At 43.0% G+C, this 23,292-nt stretch overlaps 2 protein-coding genes across 17 annotated transcripts in view; one reads left to right on the forward strand and one right to left on the reverse strand.

The window, feature by feature from the left end:
* LOC129502835 (retinitis pigmentosa 9 protein) overlaps nt 1–21,707 on the reverse strand; it is a 32,949-nt gene extending 11,242 nt beyond the window's left edge. For 4 of the 10 annotated variants that reach the window (XR_008663054.1, XR_008663053.1, XR_008663049.1 and 1 more), the window contains exons 1-8: nt 21,524–21,707; nt 16,689–16,719; nt 15,471–15,600; nt 9,251–9,342; nt 7,764–7,825; nt 6,669–7,040; nt 4,528–4,590; nt 2,721–3,163 (exon numbers count right to left, since the gene is read on the reverse strand). Coding sequence is in view for 1 of the 10 variants with exons in the window: in XM_055314659.1 (XP_055170634.1) it covers nt 6,842–7,040; nt 7,764–7,825; nt 9,251–9,342; nt 15,471–15,600; nt 16,689–16,719; nt 21,524–21,675 (666 nt within the window). In the remaining 9 variants the exon portion in view is untranslated. Of the gene's footprint in view, nt 1–2,720; nt 3,164–4,527; nt 4,591–6,069; nt 7,041–7,763; nt 7,826–9,250; nt 9,343–15,470; nt 15,601–16,688; nt 16,720–21,523 lie in introns of those variants that run through there. The other 6 variants (XR_008663056.1, XR_008663050.1, XR_008663057.1 and 3 more) reach the window with 4 other exon arrangements.
* The window catches only part of LOC129502831 (uncharacterized), a 196,942-nt gene that overhangs the window by 34,023 nt on the left and 139,627 nt on the right, over nt 1–23,292 (forward strand). For 2 of the 7 annotated variants that reach the window (XR_008663041.1, XR_008663040.1), the window contains 2 exons: nt 233–326; nt 1,012–1,165. The exons of the other annotated variants lie outside the window; for them this stretch is intronic. The gene's annotated coding sequence lies outside the window, so the exon portion shown is untranslated. Of the gene's footprint in view, nt 1–232; nt 327–1,011; nt 1,166–23,292 lie in introns of those variants that run through there. 7 annotated transcript variants of the gene reach the window in all.

Consider the following 23,292-nt stretch of genomic DNA (forward strand, 5'->3'; position numbering starts at 1 on the left):
TTACTCTTGGTTATACAGTTAAGATGGTAATTTTCAGGCCAAATTCTCTAGATTGTGTCTATTATTTTGTTTTTCAAATCATGTGATGATTTTCCTGCCAAGGACTGTAGAATGATAAAGAATAGTATCTTGAACAATAGATTTTTCATGAAGGATGTATTTTGTATTTGTTTCTCCTTTGGTTTTTTAAGCAACTTGGGTTATTTACTGTATGAATCACTTCTTCCCTCAGGTAACTGTGAGAGGTGGAAAACCAAGGTACCTTACAAAGTTTCAAACAGATTCGAGGCAGATGCCGTAAAGTTTAGGAAATAGCAGGTACAGAGGTTGGTATCTGTGTCCAATTTGGATTTCTCATGATTGGCTTTTAGGGCTTTGTTTGGGGTTTCCTACTCAGTGAATAGTCTGCCCTCCAAAACTAGCATTGCTTGTGGGCAGTAAAAAATGGCAGCAGTCTGATGGGGTAATAGACCTTTTTTTTTTTTTTTTTTTTTAAGACCTGTTTCTATAGATCCTCGCTTATAGTAGATTGGAGCCAAAGCCTTTCAGTTCTGTGGAGTGTTTTTTATGGTGGTTTTCCACATTTAATTCCCAGTGCTGTTGATGGTGGTCTGTTGTGGGTTATATGGGATTATGTAAGTTATTGGAGTGGCTTATCCAAGTGTCCAAGTGTAGAACTGGGAGAGCTAGGTACTGGAAGTTCAGGGTCTCCTTTAAGGAGATAATAGCATGACAGGTTTCTCTTCACACTTTGGTGTTGAGTATCCTTGCCACACCTTCAGCCCCTAGGCCTGGAGTGTCAGGGCGCAAGTGGTGACTGGCCCTTTCCAGGCCATCCTGCCTTGCAGTGGTCATGAAGGAAAGCCTGATATCACTCCCATGCAAAATGTTAAGATCTTTAACTTTATCCTAAAAATGAAAACTAAACACCTTAGTAATGATTCTCTGCATAAGATATCTTGAGTTTGTTATACATCTACTTTAAGGAATTCTTTTATTGTTATTTCATAGGAAACAGATTGCTGCGTTCCAGTTATATAGAAGAACTAAATAAGTGGTGCATCATCATGGTTTAGATTTGAATTGAGAAAGCAATCATACCAACAAAAAGAAAATGTGACATTATAAAGCCTTTGGAATTAAATAAAACAGCAAATAAATTGAATTGCATATGTGTGGGATTCTCAAGCATTTTCTTCCCCTCTCATAATGGCCACATCACTGATAACACCATCAGTGAAGTTGAGTCATTCATGAATACTTCTGCCGTGTGTATTGCTGTCTTGTAATCTCCAGGGACCTTTAAATATGGGGAAAAGGATGGCGGAGTTGAGGACAGAATAAATAGATGAAGGATTTGCCATAAACAGCAACTACCCTGAAGATAGAGACTGACCTTATTTTCTTTATAGTATTTTCACTGATCAGTATATCCATTGGTGGGTTGTAGTATGTTATTGACTTCCAGCATACACTCAGAAACAAGGGAAACTTTAGGCAAATAAGATTTCCTTATACTCAGAGCCTACCACCTATATGGTCAATTTGTGGAACCAATCTTTTCCCAAATAAGTGGCACAGGTTAAGTCTGTGACTAGTGCTAAAATGTTTCTATGTGGATGAAGGCTGTCCTAAGGGTATTTGTAAGATAGGGCAGATGTAGAAAGGCTAGCGTTGCCTCCTAGAAGGACACTCTGGGCGATTCTACGAATATTGTGATGCATAAGAATGGATCAACTCTGACCCTCTGAGTTGCCCAGTGATGAGTTAATTCTATTTGTTTACTATATTTTTATGTTTTTAAACTATTTTTAACTTCTATGGTAACAAAATTAACTCTCAAGATGAGTTAAGGAGATGGTATAAAGCAGTAATACTGCATGAAATGCAAAAAGGCAAGCAAAAGATAATACGGTTTCTAAAGCTGGTCTTACAAGGTTTGTGACTTAACCTCCCTCCTAACCCCTACCTAAAATATTACGTAGATACTCTAAGAAAATATCTGTGACGCCCATCCCCATCCATGGCTAGAATATGGGACTTTTCTGTGGTTTAGTAACACCTGCATTTTCACTTTCATAGTTTGTGATATGCCCACATGGGAGAGTTACATGAGAGAGTTTTCACCCTTGATATCCTGTATTCCTTACTGCTATAGTACCTCTATGGAATAGTTAGACATCATAGCACTCAAATATTTGTAAATGAATGGCTTATTGTCAATTTAGATGAACAGTTTTAGCCTTGTGAGTGTTCCCACCATCATTCCAAGTCCAGAACATAACTGAAATGGGGAGGCTGAGTTAGGAATGCACTGGCTGGAGTAATTGAATAATAAGGAAGATTTGGATCCATATAATCCAACTTCTTGCTTATCTGGGAGCCAGGAAGGCATTCCATTACTCTGACTACCCCCCCCCCCAACAGTCTGATTCATTTACCTATAAATCCCCACAAGAAGTTAAAAGTATGGTTTTTCATTAATGTGTTAGTATGAGTTGAATCTCACCACTTTTTTGACACCTGTGAAATAGTTTCAAGTGTTGGTGAACTAAGGCACTTAAATGGACCATAACTTGGGCTCTCTGGCTACTGGGAAGACGTTGGACCCAAGAAGGTGGGGAAGATAGTAATACTGGTATATGGAAGAGCAAGCATAAAAAGAAGAGGATGGTCCAATCAACACTTTGCCTGCTTTGTAACCCCTCCCAAAGTCTTACCTTTATTCTAGAGGTTAGATGAGAAGTCAAGAGTAAATCTGGTAAACGAAGTCCAAAATGAAGGGTACATCCTGACAACACCTTCCCTTTCATTTTTCCAAGTGGTTATTGGACCCCATGACACACTGAATTCCTTAGGGTTAAACTCTGACATGAAGATTTGTGTGCAGGATATTTAGTGGGGAGTGCTATGGGGAACAAACTCTCTGAAGGGGCAAAGAAAGCATGATTATGCATAGAGAAGAAATATGGATGTGATGCAGTAACAACAAAGACCTTGCCCAATCGCACTGGGAGCTCCTGAGCTGCAATGATGCTGCAGAGCTATCTCAACAAGAGTAAGAAGCCATACTTACACCTCTGCACTGACCAGTCACTGATGCAGGATGCCCCTAGAAAGGAGGCATGACCTTGGGTACTGTGACTCTCTTCAAGAAAGATCCCTGGAAAGGGGAAGTCAGTTGCAACTTGTCAGTTGTTAACCATCCCAGCAGGTGGGAGAGTAAACACTTTAGTCCTAAAGTCAGGGTGGGAATTAAGAGGCAGATACTAGTGGCACAACACAGAATCCATTACAATTTCCATATCAGGTTTCAACTGGAGAATGTAACTGTACTTCTAATAAATTTGCATTGAACATCACTATGTGTGACACATTGTGTTAGAAGCTGAGACTAGGGCAGCCCAGGTGGCTCAGTGGTTTAGTGCCGCCTTCAGCCCAGGGTGTGATCCTGGAGACCCAGGATCAAGTCCCCGCGTCGGGCTCCCTGCATGGAGCCTGCTTCTCCCTCTGCCTGTGTCTCTGGCTCTCTCTGTCTCTCATGAATAAATAAGATCTTTTAAAAAATTAAAAAATTAAAAAAATAAAAAAATAAAAAAATAAAAAGGAAGCTGAGACTAGAACATGCAACAAGAAAGATGGTGGTCTTTGCCCTAAAGAAGTTTCCAGACATGTGGGGCAGTCACTAATTTCCACAAATGTATTGACTTAAAACAATATCCATCAACTTCTGATTTCTGGTAAGTCTTCACTCTGTCCTAAGAAGTAAAAGTAAAAGCAGAACTAAAAATTATCAAATCTTCCTAAATTTGTCAAAGAACTGAGGTCACAGCAAAACCCCTAACCTGAAAATTGCAGACAGGTGGACTTGGAAAATCATAACAACCACAACAGAAACCTCTGTGGGAGGTAGAACGTGCCATGTAGGATATCTACTGTAACAAGTGTACCATTCTGGTGTTGATATAAGAGAGGGGGGTTGTGGGTATGTGGGGACAAAATACATGGTAAATCTCCGTAGTTTCTGCTTAATTATATTGTGAATGTAAAACAGCTGTAAAAAGAAAACTGAATTTTTTAAAAAGTGAAAAGATAGAAACAATGCCCATTTATTATCTCATAGGTTTGTAGGTCAGAAACCTGAGTAGACCACCCTTAAGGTTAGACTCTGACATGAAGATCTGTGTGCAGGAAATTGGAGAGTGCTATGGGGAGTAAAATCTCAGAAGGGGCAAAGAAAGCATGATTATGCATAGAGAAGTATGGATGTGATGCAGTAATAACAAAGGCCTTCACCAATTGCACTGGGAGCTCCTGAGCTGCAATGATCCTGTAGAATAATCTCAACTGGCATAAAAGATCACACCTTACATCCCTGCAGCCTTTGAATAGGTTAGCTATGTATTATAATCTAATCAGGGGAATAAAATCCATTATAGTAACAAGTTCTACAGATTTGGGCAAAAAATCTTGGAGGCTATTTTATAATTGTGCCTACTACAACCATAATGACAGGTAGATAGATACCTTGGTAAAAGGAGGTCTGGTGACTTCTCTTCCTTTTCTATATAGGACTGGAGAGTACTGGGTCTGAAAGGAGAGATTTTAGGATGAGGAACTTTGTTCAGCTTTATAGGATCAGTGGTCCGGGAATTGCAGCAGAGGAAGAAGAGGTTAGTTTGAGGTTTTTGTGGGTAAACTGGAGAAAAGGACTACAGGTCAAGGGATGACAGACCGAACAAAGGACCATGGAAACTAGGCCAGAAACCTGAGGCGAGAGTAGAGATGGGAATTAACTTGCAAGGAGGGATGCAGTGGATGGCAAGATCCCGATTACAACAGGAAGAGGAAGGAGGCTTCAGGAAGAGGTTTAACACTTAGAGCAGTGGTTCTGCAAGTCTGGCCCCCAGACCAACAGTATCAGTATCATTTGGACACTTGTCACAATTGCAAATTCTCCAGTCCACTCCAGACCTAGTAAATCAGAAATTCTAAAATTCTAGGAGTTAAGACCCAGGAGTCTGTTTTAACAACCACTCCAGGTGATTTTGCTGCCCCATAAGTTCAAGAATCATCGATATTATTCTCCCCTAGTGTCACTGAGTATGTTTATCATAAATGGGTTTCCTGCATGAGAAAGAAAATTCCTGGAGGGGAATTCCTGCTGCATGCTGAGCTAGGATGCCAAGGGTAAGTGTAAGACATGGCTGAGTTAACTGGCCTTAGAGCTTTCAGAAATAACAAATCCTGGCTATTCCAATCCGGGCCAATTGTGTTACTCAGGTAAACTTTGTAAATAAGGCCAAGACTAAGGCCACTTACTGAAGAGAGCTGGAGAAGGAGTCAGCCTGGCCTGCATCACTCATTCCTTAAAGACAGGGGAATCCGGGGCGCCTGGGTGGCTCAGTCAGTTAGGTGTCTGCCTTCAGCTCAGGTCATAATCCTGGGGTCCTGGGATCTGAGCCCCACATCTGGCTCCCTGCTCAGCAGGGAGTCTGCTTCCTCCCTCTCCCTCTGCCCCTCCCCCAATGCAAGCATGCTTTATTTATCAAATAAATAAATAAAATATTTTTTAAAAAATTAAAATACTAAAAAAGAGGGGTGAGTCCTCAGGGAAAGTGGCAAAAAGTAAGAATAATGTGTTCCTGGGAACCTGAATGATGTAAGTAGCAACAGAAGCTGGTGAAGGAGGACCACTTGCTTATGAGCAAGATCTGGCTCCACTTTGGCTCAGGGGAGGAAAAGACACCCTCCCCTAGCTGTGGGCACCACCCCAAGCTGCTGAGCTGCCTCAGCTGTGGCACAAAGAGAGAAGTTCTCAGGTGGGCTATACTTAGCCAAGAGGATGAGATGAACTTGGGGATGGGGGTAGTTGGCCCAACACAGTAACTTCTATATCCTTAAAAGTATTCTGAATCTACTATTCTGAAAATAGTCATGGGAAAATAGCAGTAAGTGATGGGAATAGTCATGGGTAAAGAGCAGTAAGATCTAAGCAAGTCAAACACATGATTTTTAAATGTTATTACAGTGTATTTCACTCCTCAAAAAAAAACCCACAAAAAACAAAAAACTCAAGCAATCATGCCAGGGGTTTAAGAACATGAGTCTTTGAGTATAGGAAGGCCCAACATGCTTTATATTGTTTGGTTAAAAAATGAAAAACAATGGTGCATATATTTATACTATACTAAAAAGAGAAAAAAAAATTTTTGATACATAAATATTTCCAGATGACTTTACAAGAAATTGGTAACATTAGCCCTTGGGGAAGGCAACTGAGTGGCTGGGGGAGACAGGAGGAAGGTTTTCCCTGATTAAACCTTGTGTACCTTTTAAATTTGGACCATGTAAGTATATTATGATTCAAAAATAAATAAATGAATATTTTTTAAATAAATAAAATAATGAAATTTATTATCCTGGACAACAGAGAAAAGTCAAGCCTGAAGTCTCTGGGAACCAAGTAGTGCCCTGGTGGGGGGTGGGAGAAGCTGGGGCGGCACCTGGAGCTTCCTCAGAGCTCATCCCCAGTCCAGCTGCCCCAGCAGAGGCCCCTCCAAGGAATCACAAACCTCGGGGCTCAGCGGGTGGAGGGCACTGAACAAAGCTTTCCTGCCTGAGATCAGCTGCTGTCCAGAGCCAGCGCCTGGGAAGGTACAACTCACCCTCCTGGGGTCACATCTTTGCTGGAAGGCAGGTGAGGATTCACACGGGTGATGTCGAATCCCCTGATCTCTGGCAGCTCCCTCCTCGTCCTCCCCGCCTCCGCCGTGGCCTCTGGTCTTTGGCCACAGTGTCTGATCTGTGGGGAGACAATGCTGAACCAGTCAAGTCCTCATCAATCCGAGTCTGAACTCTCATTCGACTTGGAAGACTTATGCTTTCGTTTCTTCTTCTTCTTCTTGTCTTTCTTCCTTTTCTTATGTTTTTCTTTCTTCTTCTTTTTCTTGTGTTTCTCTTTGCATGCTGAGGAACTGGAGCTGCTCCCATCTTCCTCGGAGGTAGAGTCCTCCAGTAACTGTTTCAACTGCTGTATCCTACACAGAGAAGATTAACCAAAACCATATTTAACTCTGAAAAGAAACGTATATAAAAACGATATAAGAGCAGCAGGGAGAGTAAAAAAAAAAAAAAAAAAAATCACCAATAACCACCTTACTGAAGACAGTATTCACTTTTATTTGTGCATGTCTTCCCCATTCTTGTTCACACCCATGCCTCTCTGACGTGACGGTAACCAGTGTACAAGTCACTCTGTAGTCTCTTCATCATCCTAAATTCTTCTGCACGTTTCTCCAGTCCTTAGTACAGAACTTCGAACACGTTCCTACCTTCCTTCATCACACCCCACCCTCCCACCCACAGCTGCTCAAAGTCACACTAGGTAATCTATCTCCTTAACACTTAGAATCCATGTAACCAGTTTGAGAAGAACCAACCCTCCTCTTCATTCACCTTATCTTTATTCTTGTCTAAAGCGAATTTTTAACAATAGCTCAGACACTGAAACTAAGTCAGCATCCATCAGTGGTGTGAGCAGGAGCAGCCAAGCCCACTGCTTTAAGCTAACCCAAGTAGAACAAGGCTGGCCTGCCCATTCCCCACCCACTGGCCTTTCTGTGATTACTCCTGCCTTCCAAATATTTCACAGCTAAAGTACCACAGTTACCAAACCACTCATCGAATACTAGAACGGGTGTTTCCAACTTTATATAATTTCAGACCTTAAGAGGGTATTGGTATCATTAGAACCATCTCACCTTACATCCTTTTCGTGTCTCTTGTTCTCTCGGATGATGTCATACATGGGATCTTCATGTGCCTTGAGGATGACAAAAGGTTACAGTTGTGTTAGGCTCCATGGACTATCAGCTAAATAAAAATTCATGTTTCACTGAAAGCAGTTTGGTGAATTTTATATTTAACATATTCTAAAATAAAATTAAATAAAATGAATGAATGAATGAATAAGTAAATAAGTAAGTAAGTAAATAAATAAATAAATAAATAAATAAATAAATAAATAAATAAATAAATAAATAAAGTTCTAATCCTTCCTAGGGGTTACTTTCGCTGCAAACCCACTGAAGCTGTAACAAAGGATTTTCTGATTAGAAAAATATAGATTACAATTTAAATATCCTTTATAAGAACATATACCATGGCAGAAACATGAAATACTTTTCAAGGTAGAAATACCGAGGTAGTTTTCTTTGTTCTGTTTGGAGAGATGACCAAGAGATAACATTAAGAAGAACAAGTGGTCAGGGTGCCTGGGTGCTCAGTTGGTTAAGCATCTGCCTTCTGCTCAGGTCATGATCCCAGGGTTCTGGGATCGAGCCCCATATCCTCAGCAGGGAGTCTGCTTCTCACTCTCCCTCTGCTGCTCCCCTTGTGCTCTTTCTCTCTTTCTCTATCAAATATATAAATAAAATCCTTTTTTTTTTAAGTGCATATATAATTTATATACACACTTCTAGCTTCTAATTTAAAGACATCTGGTCAAAAAAAAATAAAGACATCTGGTCTTTAAAGACTGGGAAACTAAAACTAATTTTAGTTATAAAACATGATTTTTTATATAAGTTAAAACAAATGACTGAATAAATAACAATCTGCTTTAGAAAAAGAATCATTGGGATCCCTGGGTGGCACAGTGGTTTGGCGCCTGCCTTTGGCCCAGGGCGCGATCCTGGAGACCCGGATCAAGTCCCATATCGGGCTCCCGGTGCATGGAGCCTGCTTCTCCCTCTGCCTGTGTCTCTGCCTCTCTCTCTCTCTCTCTATCATAAATAAATAAATTTTTAAAAAAAGAAAAAGAATCATTATTCCCAAGGTAAAAGCAAATAACACTTTAATAAAAAGTTGGGTTTTGTTAACTAATCTGTCACATAAATGTAATTTTTTTAAAGATTTTATTTATTTATTCACAAGAGACACACAGAGAGAGAGAGGCAGAGACACAGGCAGAGGGAGAAGTAGGCCCCATGCAGGGAGCCCAATGTAGGACTTGATCCCGGGACTCCAGGATCATGCCCTAGGCTTAAGGCAGGCACTCAACTGCTGAGCCACCCAGGGATCCCAATAAATGTAATTTAATAAGAGATGTAGTCAACACCAGATACTCTGACCAAAAAACTTCTGGGAATATATTTTATGCAAACTTCCAGTTTACTGACTACAGCCTGTTTCATTAATATTCACTATTTCTAAAAAATGTAAATTGACAAGGTGGGGTTCTACTTACTACTCTGAACTGCTCTAACTTTTGGTTGCCTTTGATAAAAAAAGGACATTCTTTGTCGCCTGTTCGGTGACCATACCGTTTACAACGCCAACCTAAAAACAGAAAAAAGGAAATATTTCTGTTAAGATAATTTCATTTAATGAAGAATCAGTAGATCACATTAAAAGTTTTCCTTCATTATACTCCAATTCCAGAAGCTAACACAATGAGTGAATGAACCACGTAAGATCCTAGAAAATAAAGGGAAACTAATTGCTTCCCCAAACAACTTTTATTAGTGTAGCTTTAGAAATATTATCTCGGGATCCCTGGGTGGCGCAGCGGTTTGGCGCCTGCCTTTGGCCCAGGGCGCGATCCTGGAGACCCGGGATCGAGTCCCACGTCGGGCTCCCGGTGCATGGAGCCTGCTTCTCCACTGCCTGTGTCTCTGCCTCTCTCTCTGTCTCTCTGTGACTATCGTAAATAAAAAAATATATATATTAAAAAAAAAAAAAAAGAAATATTATCTCATCAGATAGGTATTCAGTAATCCGATGTAAAAGTATTGTAAAGAGTGAATCTGTGTGTGTGTGTAGCTTACTGTATTTTTCAAAGAGTAGGTCTCTTCTATGTATCAAGTGACTTCTGATTCTCATTTACCATTTTAGACACTAGAGCTAACAGCTTCTTTCTCCGATTTAACCACCACACAAAGCTCTTACCTTTAATTAAAACAGATCACAAATTATCTTCAAATATTAATTCCATTAGTACTCTAATATAGCTTTACCTGCTGAATAGGAAAATTGTCCTTTGTAAAAAGATCTGTTATTAGAAGCAGGAGGCCCTGATGAGGAACTGAGAGGAGATACGATAAGAAAATGCTTACACGCACTCTAGGGCAAAAGACAGAAACATGCACCTTCGTGGAATTTCAATGACTAATGACTTGACATTAGGTGTTGATGTGTGGGAAAAATGAAGTGGTGAACAAAGCAGGAATGGGTGAGACCCTTGTTACATCTCTCACCTGTTTTCGTCCTCTCAGAACCATCGGGATTTGAGGCAAATCAGGAAGTCATATGAGAAAAGTGAGCTAAGTGAGACCTTGTGTTTGAACATTAAGGAACTCCAACCAAGGAAGTCAGGAAGCAGGGAGAGGGATTAAGATCTTTCAGGTTTGCTCCATGCTGGCGGCTACTCTAAAGTATGAAGTGAAAGAGAAGGGAAGTTTTTCCTGTTTAACTTTGAGGATAGGATGCAGGAAACCACTGAAAAAGAAGGAAATCTGGAGATTCTTTATTGGTTGCCTCTGAGCTGTCCCTGTCTTTAACTTCCCCAATATTTCAAGTTCAGTAAAGAAGGATTGTACTCCTTCAAACCAAAGTCTTTGTGTTCAAAATTCTCTTAGTGTTAAAGCAAAGGTGATCCTTATTTAAAATGTGTTCATGGGCAAACAAAATCAGCAACACACAGAAGATTGTTAGAATGCACAGTATTTGACCCATCCCAGAAATACTGAAACATACTACAATTTTAAAAGATTAATTGGTGACGTATAGACATATTAAAGTTTGAGTACTACTGTTCTAGGGGATCCCTGGGTGGCTCAGTGGTTTAGCGCCTGCCTTTGGCCCAGGGCACGATCCTGGAGTTCCTGGCATGGAGCCTGCTTCTCCCTCCTCCTGTGTCTCTGCCTCTCTCTCTCTATGTCTATCATAAATAATAAATAAATATTAAAAAATAAAATAAAGTTTGAGTACTACTGTTCTAGATAACACTACAATCAATAAAATCAATGAAAGTGTGTACATGTACATGGGTCTTTTATCCCATTTAGGTTGAGTCCAAATTTTGTGGGGCCTGACTTTAAAATACGGGGGAAGGACTCTTTAGGAAAAAAAAAAAAATCTTGCCCTGGAAAATTTCACAAAATCATATGACCATATCAACAAATCATTGTGTCTGCTGCAGGCCCTTGAAAATCACAAGTGAGTAAAACTGGCTCTGGTCCCAACCCAGACACTTATTTTCCAAGTCAATGCAAGTAACTATAAGGTGGTAACTGAAATAAGGGCACCTGCATGTCACATTTGGTTAAGCATCCAAGTCTTAGTTTTGGCTCGGGTCATGAATGCATGGTCATGAGATCAAGCCTCCAGTAGGGCTCTGGACCCAGCAGGTAGTCTATGAAATAGACTCTCTCCCTCTGGGGCACCTGGGTGGTTCAGTGGTTGACAGTCTGCCTTTAGCTCAGGTTGTGATCCTGGGGTCCTGGGACTAAGTCCAGAATCCGCATTGGGCTCCCTACAGGGAGCCTGCTTCTCCATCTGCTATGTCTGCCCCAATCTCTCTGTGTCTCTCATGAATAAATAAATAAAATTGTAAAAAAAAAAAAAAAAAGATTCCCTCTGCCCCTTCCCCCACTCATGCATGCTTATTCCCTCTTTCTCTCTAAACTAACTAAATAATAAATTTTTACTTAAAAATAGTAATTGAGGGAGCACCTGGGTGGCTCAGCGGTTGGGTATCTGCCTTTGGCTCAGGGTGCAATCCCTGGGTCCTGGGATCAAGTCCCTCATTGGGCTCCCTGCAGGGAGCCTGCTTCTCCCTTTGCCTATTTCTCTGCTTCTCTCATGAATAAATTAATACAATCTTTTAAAAAAAATGTTAATTGAAATGTAAGTAACCACCTCATAAAACATAGCAGTGGTTTTCAAACTTAAAAAAAAAAAAAAGCTGTAGACTTCTGGGTAAAGATGACAGACTATGTGCATTTACCTGCTTTCATTTCCTTCCTGACACTCCATAAAAAGGATATGAAGAGGATTCTTTTCAAAGAGAGTAAGCTGGGCAGCCCAGCTGGCTCAGCGGTTTAGCACCGCCTTCAGCCCAGGGTGTGATCCTGGAGACCTGGGATCAAGTCCCACATCAGGCTTCGTGCATGGAGCCTGCTTCTCCCTCTGCCTGAGTCTCTGCCTGTGTGTCTCTCATGAATAAATAAATAAAATCTTAAAAAAAAAAAAAAAAGCTAGGAAGCACTTAAGTATGGCCAAGTGACAACCTTCATAAAAACACTGAAAATTGGGCAGCCCAGTGGCTCAGCAGTTTAGCACCTGCCTTGGGCCCAGGGCGTGATCCTGGGGTCCCGGGATCGGATCGAGTCCCGCATCGGGAGCCTGCTTCTTCCTCTGCCTGTGTCTCTGCCTCTCTCTCTGTCTCTCATGAATAAATAAATAAAATATTTTTTAAAAAACTACTGAAAATTGTTGCAAACTTGCCCAAATCAACTTACTTGAAACCCTGGAAATTAACTAAAGGTTTGCCACAATCTGAGGAGCATTAATTCAAAAAAAGCTAGTGAAGCTTGGTAAGAACAGCAGGATTTCTGACATATTAACCAGGCTTACTCCCAACCCTCTCTCCCAATCTCCATAATAATCTTGGAAATCAGCAACCTTGTAACCATGACAGCTATGAAAAGCAATAGTCCTGCACCCTCAATAGGAGTAAGACCCTGTTTTAAGGTCCCCAAAAACCCCTAATCTCAGAGCACAAAGCCACACTAACACTGACAGGGTGTTGTTGCTATTTAACTAGTCAGGTAGTTTACTTTACAGGAAAAATCCAGTCCCTCAGGATATTTGTTGAAAACAATTACCTGCAATTGTTAATATTACAGTTGCCAGTCGCTGTGATACCACTGGATAAATAGGAGCTCAGCTAAAAATGTAAAAGACCTGGGGAATGCGATGTCCATAGAAGACTTTCAAAAATTCTGACCTACTCCTGGGAAGCTTGAAGGCATTGCACATGTGCCAACATTTGTTATTTTCTGATTTTTTGATAGTAGTCATCCTAATGGGTATAAGGTGGTATTTCACTGTAAATTTGGTTTGTATTTCCCTAACGATTATTGACACTGAGAATCTTTTCATGAGCTTACTAGATCCTCTTTAGAGAAATGTCTATTCAAATCCTTTGCCAAATTTTAATCACGTTTTGTTTCTTCATTGTCTTTAGGAGGTCTCTATATATTCTAAATATAATCCCTTATCAGATATGAATTACAAATATTTTCTCCCGTTCTGTAAGCTGTCTTCTTACACTATTGATAATGTTTTTATTGACAAAATTTTGAAATTTTCATGAAGTCAAATCTGTTCATTTTTTTTATTGCCTGTACCTTTGGTGTTTTATCCAAGAAATCACTGCCAAATCCACCTTTCTGCATCTTTGTACTATGTTTTCTTCTAAGAGATTTTATAGTTTTATGTCTTACATTTATTTAAGTCTTTGATCCACTTAAATTTTGCATATGGTATTAGATAAGAGCCCAACTTCATTCTTTTACATGGGGATATCCGTTTTGTTTTTGTTTTTGTTTTTTGAAAAGACTGTCCTTTCCCAATTTAATGGTCTTGGCTCCACCATAAGAGATTATCACAACAAAGAAGATGGCTCATGTACAGGAAACAGGAGATTCAATGTAGGAAAGAAGCTAAGGGAAACTGCAGAATGATCCTGTCTTAGTTCAGACTTCCCCTAACAAAATACAGACTGGATCAATTACACAACAGGAATTTATTTTCTCACAGAGCTAGACAATGGATATCTAAGATCTGGGTGCCAACAGAGTTGGTTTCTTGGTTTCTGAAGATCAGTCTCCTGGCTTGCAGACAGCTGTGTCCTCTCATGGTATGTCCCTACCCAATGGAGAGAGGGCAAGCTCTTCTTAAAGGGAACTAATCACATCATCAGAGCCACCTCATTACTTCATCTAATCCTAATCACTACCCAAAGACCCCATCTCCAAATACCATCCCACTGGGGATTAGGGCTTCAACAATGAATTTGTGGAGGGACACAAACATTCAATTCAAAACACAAAGTCAAGGGAAATCCCTGGATTATAAGCATGAGAGCAACCATTTTCAGAAGGGTGAAATTAAGAGAATACTTTTGAAGATCTTAAGATTCAACCTTCAGACCAATTTGAAGTTGAGTAAGAAATCAGTACATAGGGATCCCTGGGTGGCGCAGTGGTTTGGCGCCTGCCTTTGGCCCAGGGCGCGATCCTGGAGACCCGGGATCGAATCCCATGTCGGGCTCCCGGTGCATGGAGCCTGCTTCTCCCTCTGCCTGTGTCTCTCTGCCTCTCTCTCTCTCTCACTGTGTGCCTATCATAAATAAAAAAAAAAAAAAAAAAAAAGAAATCAGTACATAGAAACTAAAAACAATAACAGCAAAACAACACACACACACACACACACACACACACACACACACACACACACCAAAAACCAGACAACTGTTAATTCAGGGGGAAGGAGGGAATTCTTAAAGATGCATAAAAGGAAAGTAATGAGTTGACTATATGACTCAGCTCTGAATATAATCATAATAAAACATCAAAGGCTTATCTAACCAAAATTATGAAAAAACCATTTTGGGGAAGATGTGATATAGTAAGGGTACACATGTGTGTAAGACCAGCAAAGAGCTAAATTCTCATCATCCATACAATGTTGACATACAATGTCAACAAATAACACCTAAACCTGAAAAATCAATGCAATGTAAGTGTCATCTTAGACAGATGAAGACAATATCAAAATAACCAAGTAAAAGAGCTATAAGTGGAAATGGAAGAAAAAGAGACTGGGAACTATTTTAATTATGTGTATAAAGAATCTCTGTACAAATGTCTTTAAAAGGCAGCAGTATCCTTTCTTCAAATACCATCTTAGGCTAGAGGAAAAGTGCTGGAGCCCTGGTGGGGTGGGGGTGTGCATGCATAGCACATCTGTTCTGGACCCCCACAGCTCCTCTCAGGTTACAGGGATGGAACCTTAACACCACTGGTGGGGGGCAAATGATGCAAGACCCAAAGGGACCTGCCCTCCAATACATCTCTTGTCCCTCGTAGCATTTCTACAACAGAATATCCTATTACTGGATATTACCAAAGAGTAAACTCCAAAGGTAGCTATGTTTCTGTGGAAGACCATTGCCCTTGGAGTCAGAAGCCCTGGAATCAAAGCTCTGCTCTACCTCTTACCTCGGACCACTTACTAACACATGCAGGTCAGCTTCCTGAACTGTAAAACAGGGATCATACTTTCACTTAACAGGGCTGCAGTGAGAACAAATTAAAACAAACAAACAAAAAAAGAAGTAAACACGCTCTGTATAGCTTGCGTGTATTGAGGAGTGTTACTTGAAACTCTCCCATGCTCACACTGCATAACTTTGACTTCTTTCCCCAGTGGCATCCAAAGTCCTTTCGTTGGAGCGTGAGCCAGAAATTCCCTGGCATGTTCATTGCCTGGTACATCTGGTATACAGTCTTCTGGCTTCGTCTCATCTTCCTAAAAAAGGAAACAGCGTGTACACAACTTGGCAAAAAAGCACAAGAATTCTCTCCCACCTGCTTCTGAACACAACACTGCCTGGCTTTCTCAGGGGCTGGACACACCCGTGTCATCCTAAGTTACCCTCTCAAATGCGAGAAAGATAAATTATACCTGACAGAAAAACGAGAAATAAATGTACCAGAAGAACTATATCAGGAACATGACAGAGCTATTCTTAGAGAAATATTACTAGTATTGTTCACATAGGAATGATTTGTGAGCTCCAAATCCTGATTCTAGATCACAAAAATTAGATTCAGACCACAAACTTTTCTATTAACTTAAAAGCCTTGTGCAATGAGGCAAAGTATAGAATTAAACAAGACTTCATAAATGATGAGAATAACATGTTAAATTTAAAAAGATTATTAGCCCTTGGAGATCACAGTCATGTTGTACAATCTCACACATGCTGTATTTATGAAGTGTGCTTTCATCACCAAATAACTTCATTACACAATTAAGGTGTTATTTTTTTAAGCTACTGATTGCAGTTCCTATAAACATTAAATTTATACAAAAGAAGAGTTTTATAACAATCTTTTCCTCTCAGTGTACGTGAGCAAGAAGGCTGTCCTGGCCTCTACCGAACTCTCTGGGTCTCCCTCCCGCAGAGAGACTGGATGGACACTGGGGCCAGGTGCCCTGCACCAGGGGCTGGACCAGAGGACCTTCCAGTCCCCTCAGACTACTGTTCTGAGCTGATGACACTCGGGAAGCCAGCAGCAAGTCAGAGGAGGAGCACAACTATGAGAAGATGCAGCCACAGCAAGAGAGGGAGCGAGGGAGAAGGGGACTGATCACTGAGGAATGTGCGGGCCCCAGTTCTTAGGGACAGACACAAGGCTGAGGACATTTCTACAAAGGCACAGGCTGGACCAGCCCAAAGTGTATGAACCGACTGGAATCCGCAGGGTGGAGCGGCGTTATCATAAAAGGATGTTCAAACCTTATGCAACAGGTGTTCGTAACAAGTTACTGAGTCTGAGCACCGAGTCAAATTCGTCTAAGAGAATAACCAAAGGCACAAACTTCACACTGACCTTGATAAGCCCAGGAGGAGGTTTTTCATAGCTAGAAAAGAAAAGACATCATTAAAAACATTAACAAGAACATAACACGTTTTAGTGAGCAAAAAGCAACTGCAGGCCAAAACAAAAAGGATGCTTTTAGTAAAACCTTAAAACTACATTATATCTAAAGCAGTTGAGGGTGGGAGGCGTGATCCTGGAGTCCCACATCGGGCTCCCTACCTGGAGCCTGCTTCTCCGTCTGCCTTTGTCTCTGCCACTCTCTCTGTGTCTCTCATGAATAAATAAATGAATCTTTAAAAAATAAAAATAAAAATACAGCAGTTGATAAAATATGCCCAGCAGTCGGGGATCACCTATAAATAACCTGATGCTGCATCACTTCCTGTGGCGATCTAGAACTGAAATTCCCTGAAGTAATAACCAGGTGTCTGAACATGGTGATTTTACTTTTGAAGAAGAGAAAGCAAGAGATTGCAGGGGAAATGCGAAGGAAGAAAACCTATGAGCTGATCACGGTTCCAAACTGTCACAATTGTCAGGTTGTTTACCTGACACGCCTTCTACTTACTCAACATTGAAGAGGCTCATGGGGGTGGGGTGGTGGCAGGTGGAGAAAACTGTACTGACTTGGTTGGGGGCAGCACAGAGGGGCAGGAGCAAAGCTGGAGGAGGGAAGGGCCTGCTGCAGGGGAAGGAGGTGAAGGTGATCTTAGAGGCTTCCTCTCCCATTTCCCTGCAGCTCCCAGTTCAAATCCTGCCCACCCACCCACCCTGCCCGCAGAATGAGCCAGCTGTCTGCCCCTCGGCTCTCTGACAGCCCTCTGTGTACTTTGGACCTTGCTGGACTCGGGGTCCAGGACCCCTGCACGGTGCCTGGACCACAGGCAGCATTCAGTAAAGAACACGGCTAGAGGAAGCAGATGTATGATGGGTGGGAATGTACTTTCCTTTTGAGCTCTCAGACCCCCAAGGCTCCTACGGGAACATACACATCATCCCTATGCTCCCCATTCATTTTCCCTTCCCATCACTCTGCCGGAACTGCCCCAAAAGGCTTCTAGTTTCCAAATCTGGAAAATTAGTTCCAAATGCTCATGTTCACTTGTCAGTAGTGACACACTTCTAGCTATAACATACACCACGTGGGTGTTTATTTGGCTTTTAACTGTGAATGCCTAGGGAACCATAAAGGAAAATAAGAATGAAAAAAAAAACATGATAACCAAACATCATGGGTCCGTTCAACATCCCTACAAAGAACATTTTACTGAGGACATCTGGGCATAGCAGCTGGCTTAAAAATGTGAAAGACTCCAGAAACATGGAAATGTGAGAGCTTCAACACTGCTGCACCCAGATGGTGAAGCAAGGGTGATTAATTAGGTTTTCTATAACGAAAATGTATTACTTTTATCAACAGATAAACATTAATAAATCTTTAAAAAGTGAATTAGAGGGGATCCCTGGGTGGCGCAGCGGTTTGGCGCCTGCCTTTGGCCCAGGGCCCGATCCTGGAGACCCGGGATCGAATCCCACATCAGGCTCCTGGTGCATGGAGCCTGCTTCTCCCTCTGCCTGTGTCTCTGCCTCTCTCTCTCTCTCTCTCTGTGTGACTATCATAAATAAATAAAAATTAAAAAAAAAATAAAAAGTGAATTAGATATTGAAATGGGACAATTTCCATAATAGTTTTAAATTTTAAAAAAGGGTGGGGGGAGGGAATAGAGAGCAAAACAATGTATTTGGTAAGCTTCTATTTGTGTGTGTGGGGGGGAGAAGGAGACTATATATGGCCACATACACACACACCTTTTAGGTACCTCTACAAGGAGAGCAAAGAAACTAGTTATATGCTTGCCTCTAGGGAGAGGCACTAAGGATTATAAATAGAAGAGATCTTTGTTTTTCATTCTACTCACATCTACATGCATGAGCCTGCAAAATGCTTTTTAATTGCACAAGAAAAATGAAATCAGTGGTAACTACATTACAGCTCTGTTGGTATAAGCTCAGCTTAATATAGCTCTGAAAGAAAAACTAAATATAACTTGGGAGTAAGAAAAATGGAGCCAAATATATGCTATTAGGAGTTCATATCTGCTCTAGAGTTGTATATGCTAGATTTTTGTCTGAACAATCAATGCTACTTCTGTAATTGTTTCAGGAATATAACCTGTTTGGTCTAGCCCTAAACTTGGTATTTTCCTCTCAAGAAAAAGGAACAGGTATAATAGGCAAAACTAAATTTGATATTCAGGTAATATTAAAGGTTCCACGTAAAAACTTACTCCTTGCAGAAGCAACCAGTCAATTATTGTGCCAGGCACGTTGCTAAGTACTAGAAGGGAGAACTAACGGCATAAGGATATGACTAGTTAAAATCAGAAAACATATAAAATGAAAACTGCTCTCAGAAGTGACAAGTTTTTAAATAGCTGTCCTGATAAAAGGAGACGTTCTATCTTCTTCGAGTAGAAGACCCCAGATTCTAGCAGGATTATTTTTCAGTTCTAAATCGACATTAGGGACACCTGGGTGGCTCAGAGGTTGAGCATCTGCCTCTGGCTCAAGGTGTGACCCTGGGGTCCCGGGATGGAGTCCCACATCGGGCTCCCTGCATGGAGTCTGCTTCTCCCTCTGCCTGTGTCTTTGCCTCTCTTTGTGTCTCTCATGAAGAAATAAATAAAACCTTTAAATAAATAAATGTATGTATGTTAATGTGAATCCTGACAAGGTGAGGCAAGGCAGGGTAAAAACCTCATGCGCTTTGGAGGCAAAAACCTTTGGTTTGAATTATGATTCTCACTGTGTACTTTGGGCAATTTACTTAACCCCCCAGAGCCTCCATTTCCCCATGGGTGAATATGTCACATCACACACTTCACAATGCTGGCTGCTGTCCCTTCTGTTGAAGATGAGTCCATGCTCTCAAGAACCTCAAGACTGGGATCCCTGGGTGGCGCAGCGGTTTGGCGCCTGCCTTTGGCCCAGGGCGCGATCCTGGAGACCCGGGATCGAATCCCACGTCGGGCTCCCGGTGCATGGAGCCTGCTTCTCCCTCGGCCTGTGTCTCTGCCTCTCTCTCTCTCTCTCTCTCTCTGTGTGTGTGACTACCATAAATAAATTTTTTAAAAAAGTTAAAAAAAAAAAAAAAAAACTTCAAGACTAGGGCAGCCGGGGTGGCTCAGCGGTTTAGCACCGCCTGCAGTCCAGGGCATGATCCTGGAGACCGGGGATGGAGTCTCACGCCCCGCTCCCTGTGTGGAGCCTGCTTCTCCCTCTGCCTGTGTCTCTGCCTCTCTCTCTCTCTCTCTCTCTCTCTCGAATACATAAATAAAATAAAATAAAATAAAATAAAATAAAATAAATAAAATAAAATAAAATAAAATAAAATAAAATAAAATAAAATAAAATAAAATAAAAAGAACCCTAAGACTGGAGCAACCAGCCTCACAGAGGTCAAGATCTGAAGCAACAGAAGTGGAAGAAAGCAACCTAACAGGTGGTAAATGACATATGCCATGAGTCTCTAATCTAAAGCTTTTCTGGGCAGATAGAGGAAGATCTGTCCAGTGAAGACTACATAGTAAACAACTAGGCACGAATAGACTTAACTTCTTAGGTGTGGTACAGTGGTTTCCCAAAGCAAATGCTTACAATATTTTCCTTTTTAAAAAAAATTATTTATTTATTCATGAGAGACACACAGAGAGAGAGGCAGAGACACAGGCAGAGGGAGAAGCAGGCTCCATGCAGGGAGGCCGATGTGGGACCTGGTCCAGGGTCTCCAGGATCATGCTCTGGGTTGAAGACGGTGCTAAACCGCTGAGCCACCCAGGCTGCCCCAATATTTTCTAACACAAAGTGGTGGCATAACCTAGCAGAGTGATGGAAATCCGCATAAGCTGAGGAAACGATACAGTTCACCTGCAGCCATCCATTTAAAATACTGATGCCATGGCTCAGGCACTGACACCAAAGGGAGTTTGGTCGTACAGTCTATGAATCCAATAATCCAGTGATACATCCTTTGAGCTGCAAGAGTTGTACAAAAACAACATATGGCCAATCAAACAGAAATCCAAATTCCTGAAAAATATGTAACTGATTGCCAAGATGAAAAGGAATGTGATAGATCTACACACTTTGAAATCTACTACTAGCAATGGCATTCCCTTAAAAAAAAAAAAAAAAAAAGTCCATTCACAACTGTTCTCACAAATTTAGAAGAAGGGTCACACTGGAAAGAGCCGGCCGGCCTCCAACAGGCAAAGCTCCCGGGTTGATGACAAAGAATCTGAAGCCTCTAAGGACTTTCCCTTCCACCTTCCCATAGGTAATGCCGGTGCCTGAAACAGGACCCCGGGGACGCCAAGGAAGGGCCCTGCAAGGCCGGGAATCCGCCTCCCCCCGGGTCCCGGCTCGGCCCGTGGAGCTGCCCCTGGCCTCGCTGCAGCCCCTGCACGCCCCGACGGCCGCGGGGTCTCCCCTGCACCCCCCCGCCCCCCGCCCTGGCCGCAGAGGAGGCGAACGCGGCTTCGGCGGCTTCACCGTCGGCCCCGCGACTCGGCCCCCGGGAAGGCGCAGGGCGGCGGCGCTCACTGCACCTGCCGCGCGCTCGGGCCCTCCGCGGGCCGGGAGGGCAGCCCCAGGCCGCCCGGCGCCCCTCCCCCCTCCCCTCCCCCGCCCCTCCCCCTCCCGTCCCCTTCCCCGCCCCTCCCCCTCCCGTCCCCCTCCCCGCCCCTCCGAGGCGCGGCCCGCGGGCACCCGGCGCCCCGGCCTCCCCGGCCCCCCCGGCCTCCCGCCCCCACACCTGGCGGAGCAGCGGGGCGGCGCGGACTCACAAGGACTCCAGGTGCTTGAGCTGCTGCAGCTGCTGCGCGTCGTGCCGCCGCCGCTTCTGCTCCCGGCGCCGCTGCAGCTCCTGCTCCGCCGTCTCCCGCGGCCGCCGCGCGCCCCCGGCCCCCGCGTCGTCGCGCCCGGGCCCGGCCGACATCGCGGCCCGCGTGGCGGAGGCGGCCCCGCGGCGGCCCGAGGCGGTGGCGGCGGCCAAGACGGCACTTCCTCCGCGCCGCGCCGCGCCCCGCCCCGCCCCGCCGGCCCCGCAGCGCCCCCTCCGGCGCGCCCCCTGGCGGCGGCCGCGGGCGGCGGAGGAGGCGGAGGCGGAGGCGGAGGCGGAGGCGGAGGCGGAGGCGGAGGCGGAGGCGGAGGCGGAGGCTCCCCGGAGGCCCGCGCGCGACCCGCGGCTGCGGCTGTGCGGGCGGGGCTGCTGCGGGGCATTTTCCAGCGCGCGGCCACCGCCTCGTCTGCGGCGGACCTGGACACGGTTTGGGAGCTGGTCGGAGAGCTCCCTCCGCTGAGCGCTTTTATGCGCTGGTCGTGGAGCCAAGCCCTTAAGTCGATTTAGTCTTTAAAAACTTACCAAGTGCTGTATTACCCTGCTGTATTACCCCTATGTATTACCCTTATCTTAAAGATAAGAAGGAGGCCTGGGTGGCTCAGTGGTTGAGCATCCGTCTTCGGCTCAGGGGTGATCCCCGGCTCTTGCGGTGGAGCCCCGCATGGGGATCCCCACGGGGAGCCTGCTTCTCCCTTGCCTAAGTCTCTGCCTCCGTCTCTCATGATTAAATAAATCTTAAAACAAAGCAAAACCGGGGATCCCTGGATGGCTCCGCGGTTTAGCACCTGCCTTCAGCACGGGGTGTGATCCTGGAGTCCCGGGATCCAGTTCCACATCGGCTCCCTGCATGGAGCCTGCTTCTCTCTCTGTCTCTGTCTCTGTCTCTCTCTCAGTGTCTTTCACGAATAAATAAATAAAATCTTAATAAAACAAAACCAAAAAAAAAAATGCAGAAGTAGAGGAGCCAGGCTGCAAAGTGTTAAAGTGCTTAACTAGGTTGCATTTTGTAAAAGTATCTGATATGTGAAGTTATGATTGTTGTTTTAGCCTTAACATAATGGGAAAAAACACAAAGGAAGTAAAAATAACATTCCCCTCAAATGTGGCGTTCATTATAATTAATTAAGACTTAATTAATTAATTAAGACTTAATTAATTAATTGATTGATTAAGACTTAAATACATGAGGAGCTCCTTCACTTTTATTAGGGAAAATCCAAATGAATCCAATCCAAATGAATGAGCACACAAAGGCTATGAACACAAACACAGTTATTACGCTGATATGTCCCAGAGCTTGGAAATCAGGTTTCCTCTGAGGGAGAACGGTCATGGGCCAATCCAGTTGTTGATGTAAGTACCTTTACCTGGGCCAGTAAGTGGCCTGTAAATAATTATCTTGCAAGATGTCTTCATCTAGTCAAGAAAAATATAGTCTAAGGAAGATGTGATTGAGAAACAAAAAAAGTGTAGCTTAATTGTGTTACAGAAGGAAGATGACCTATAGAATCTAGAAAAGGAGAACCAAGAAAAAACAATCAGGTGGTGTTTGTCCAGCATTGTCCACTGAAGACACAAATTATGTATACACACAAGTGTTCTGATCCCTAGAGAAATATGCACCATTTGGAATAAGGCATAAATTTGATCAATCTTAGCCCCATTTTTTCTTTTTTAATTGAAGTATAGTTGGCATACAGTATTGCATTAGTT

Source organism: Nyctereutes procyonoides, unplaced genomic scaffold (assembly GCF_905146905.1).
Source record: "Nyctereutes procyonoides isolate TBG_1078 unplaced genomic scaffold, NYPRO_anot_genome, whole genome shotgun sequence".
Lineage (NCBI taxonomy): Eukaryota > Metazoa > Chordata > Mammalia > Carnivora > Canidae > Nyctereutes > Nyctereutes procyonoides.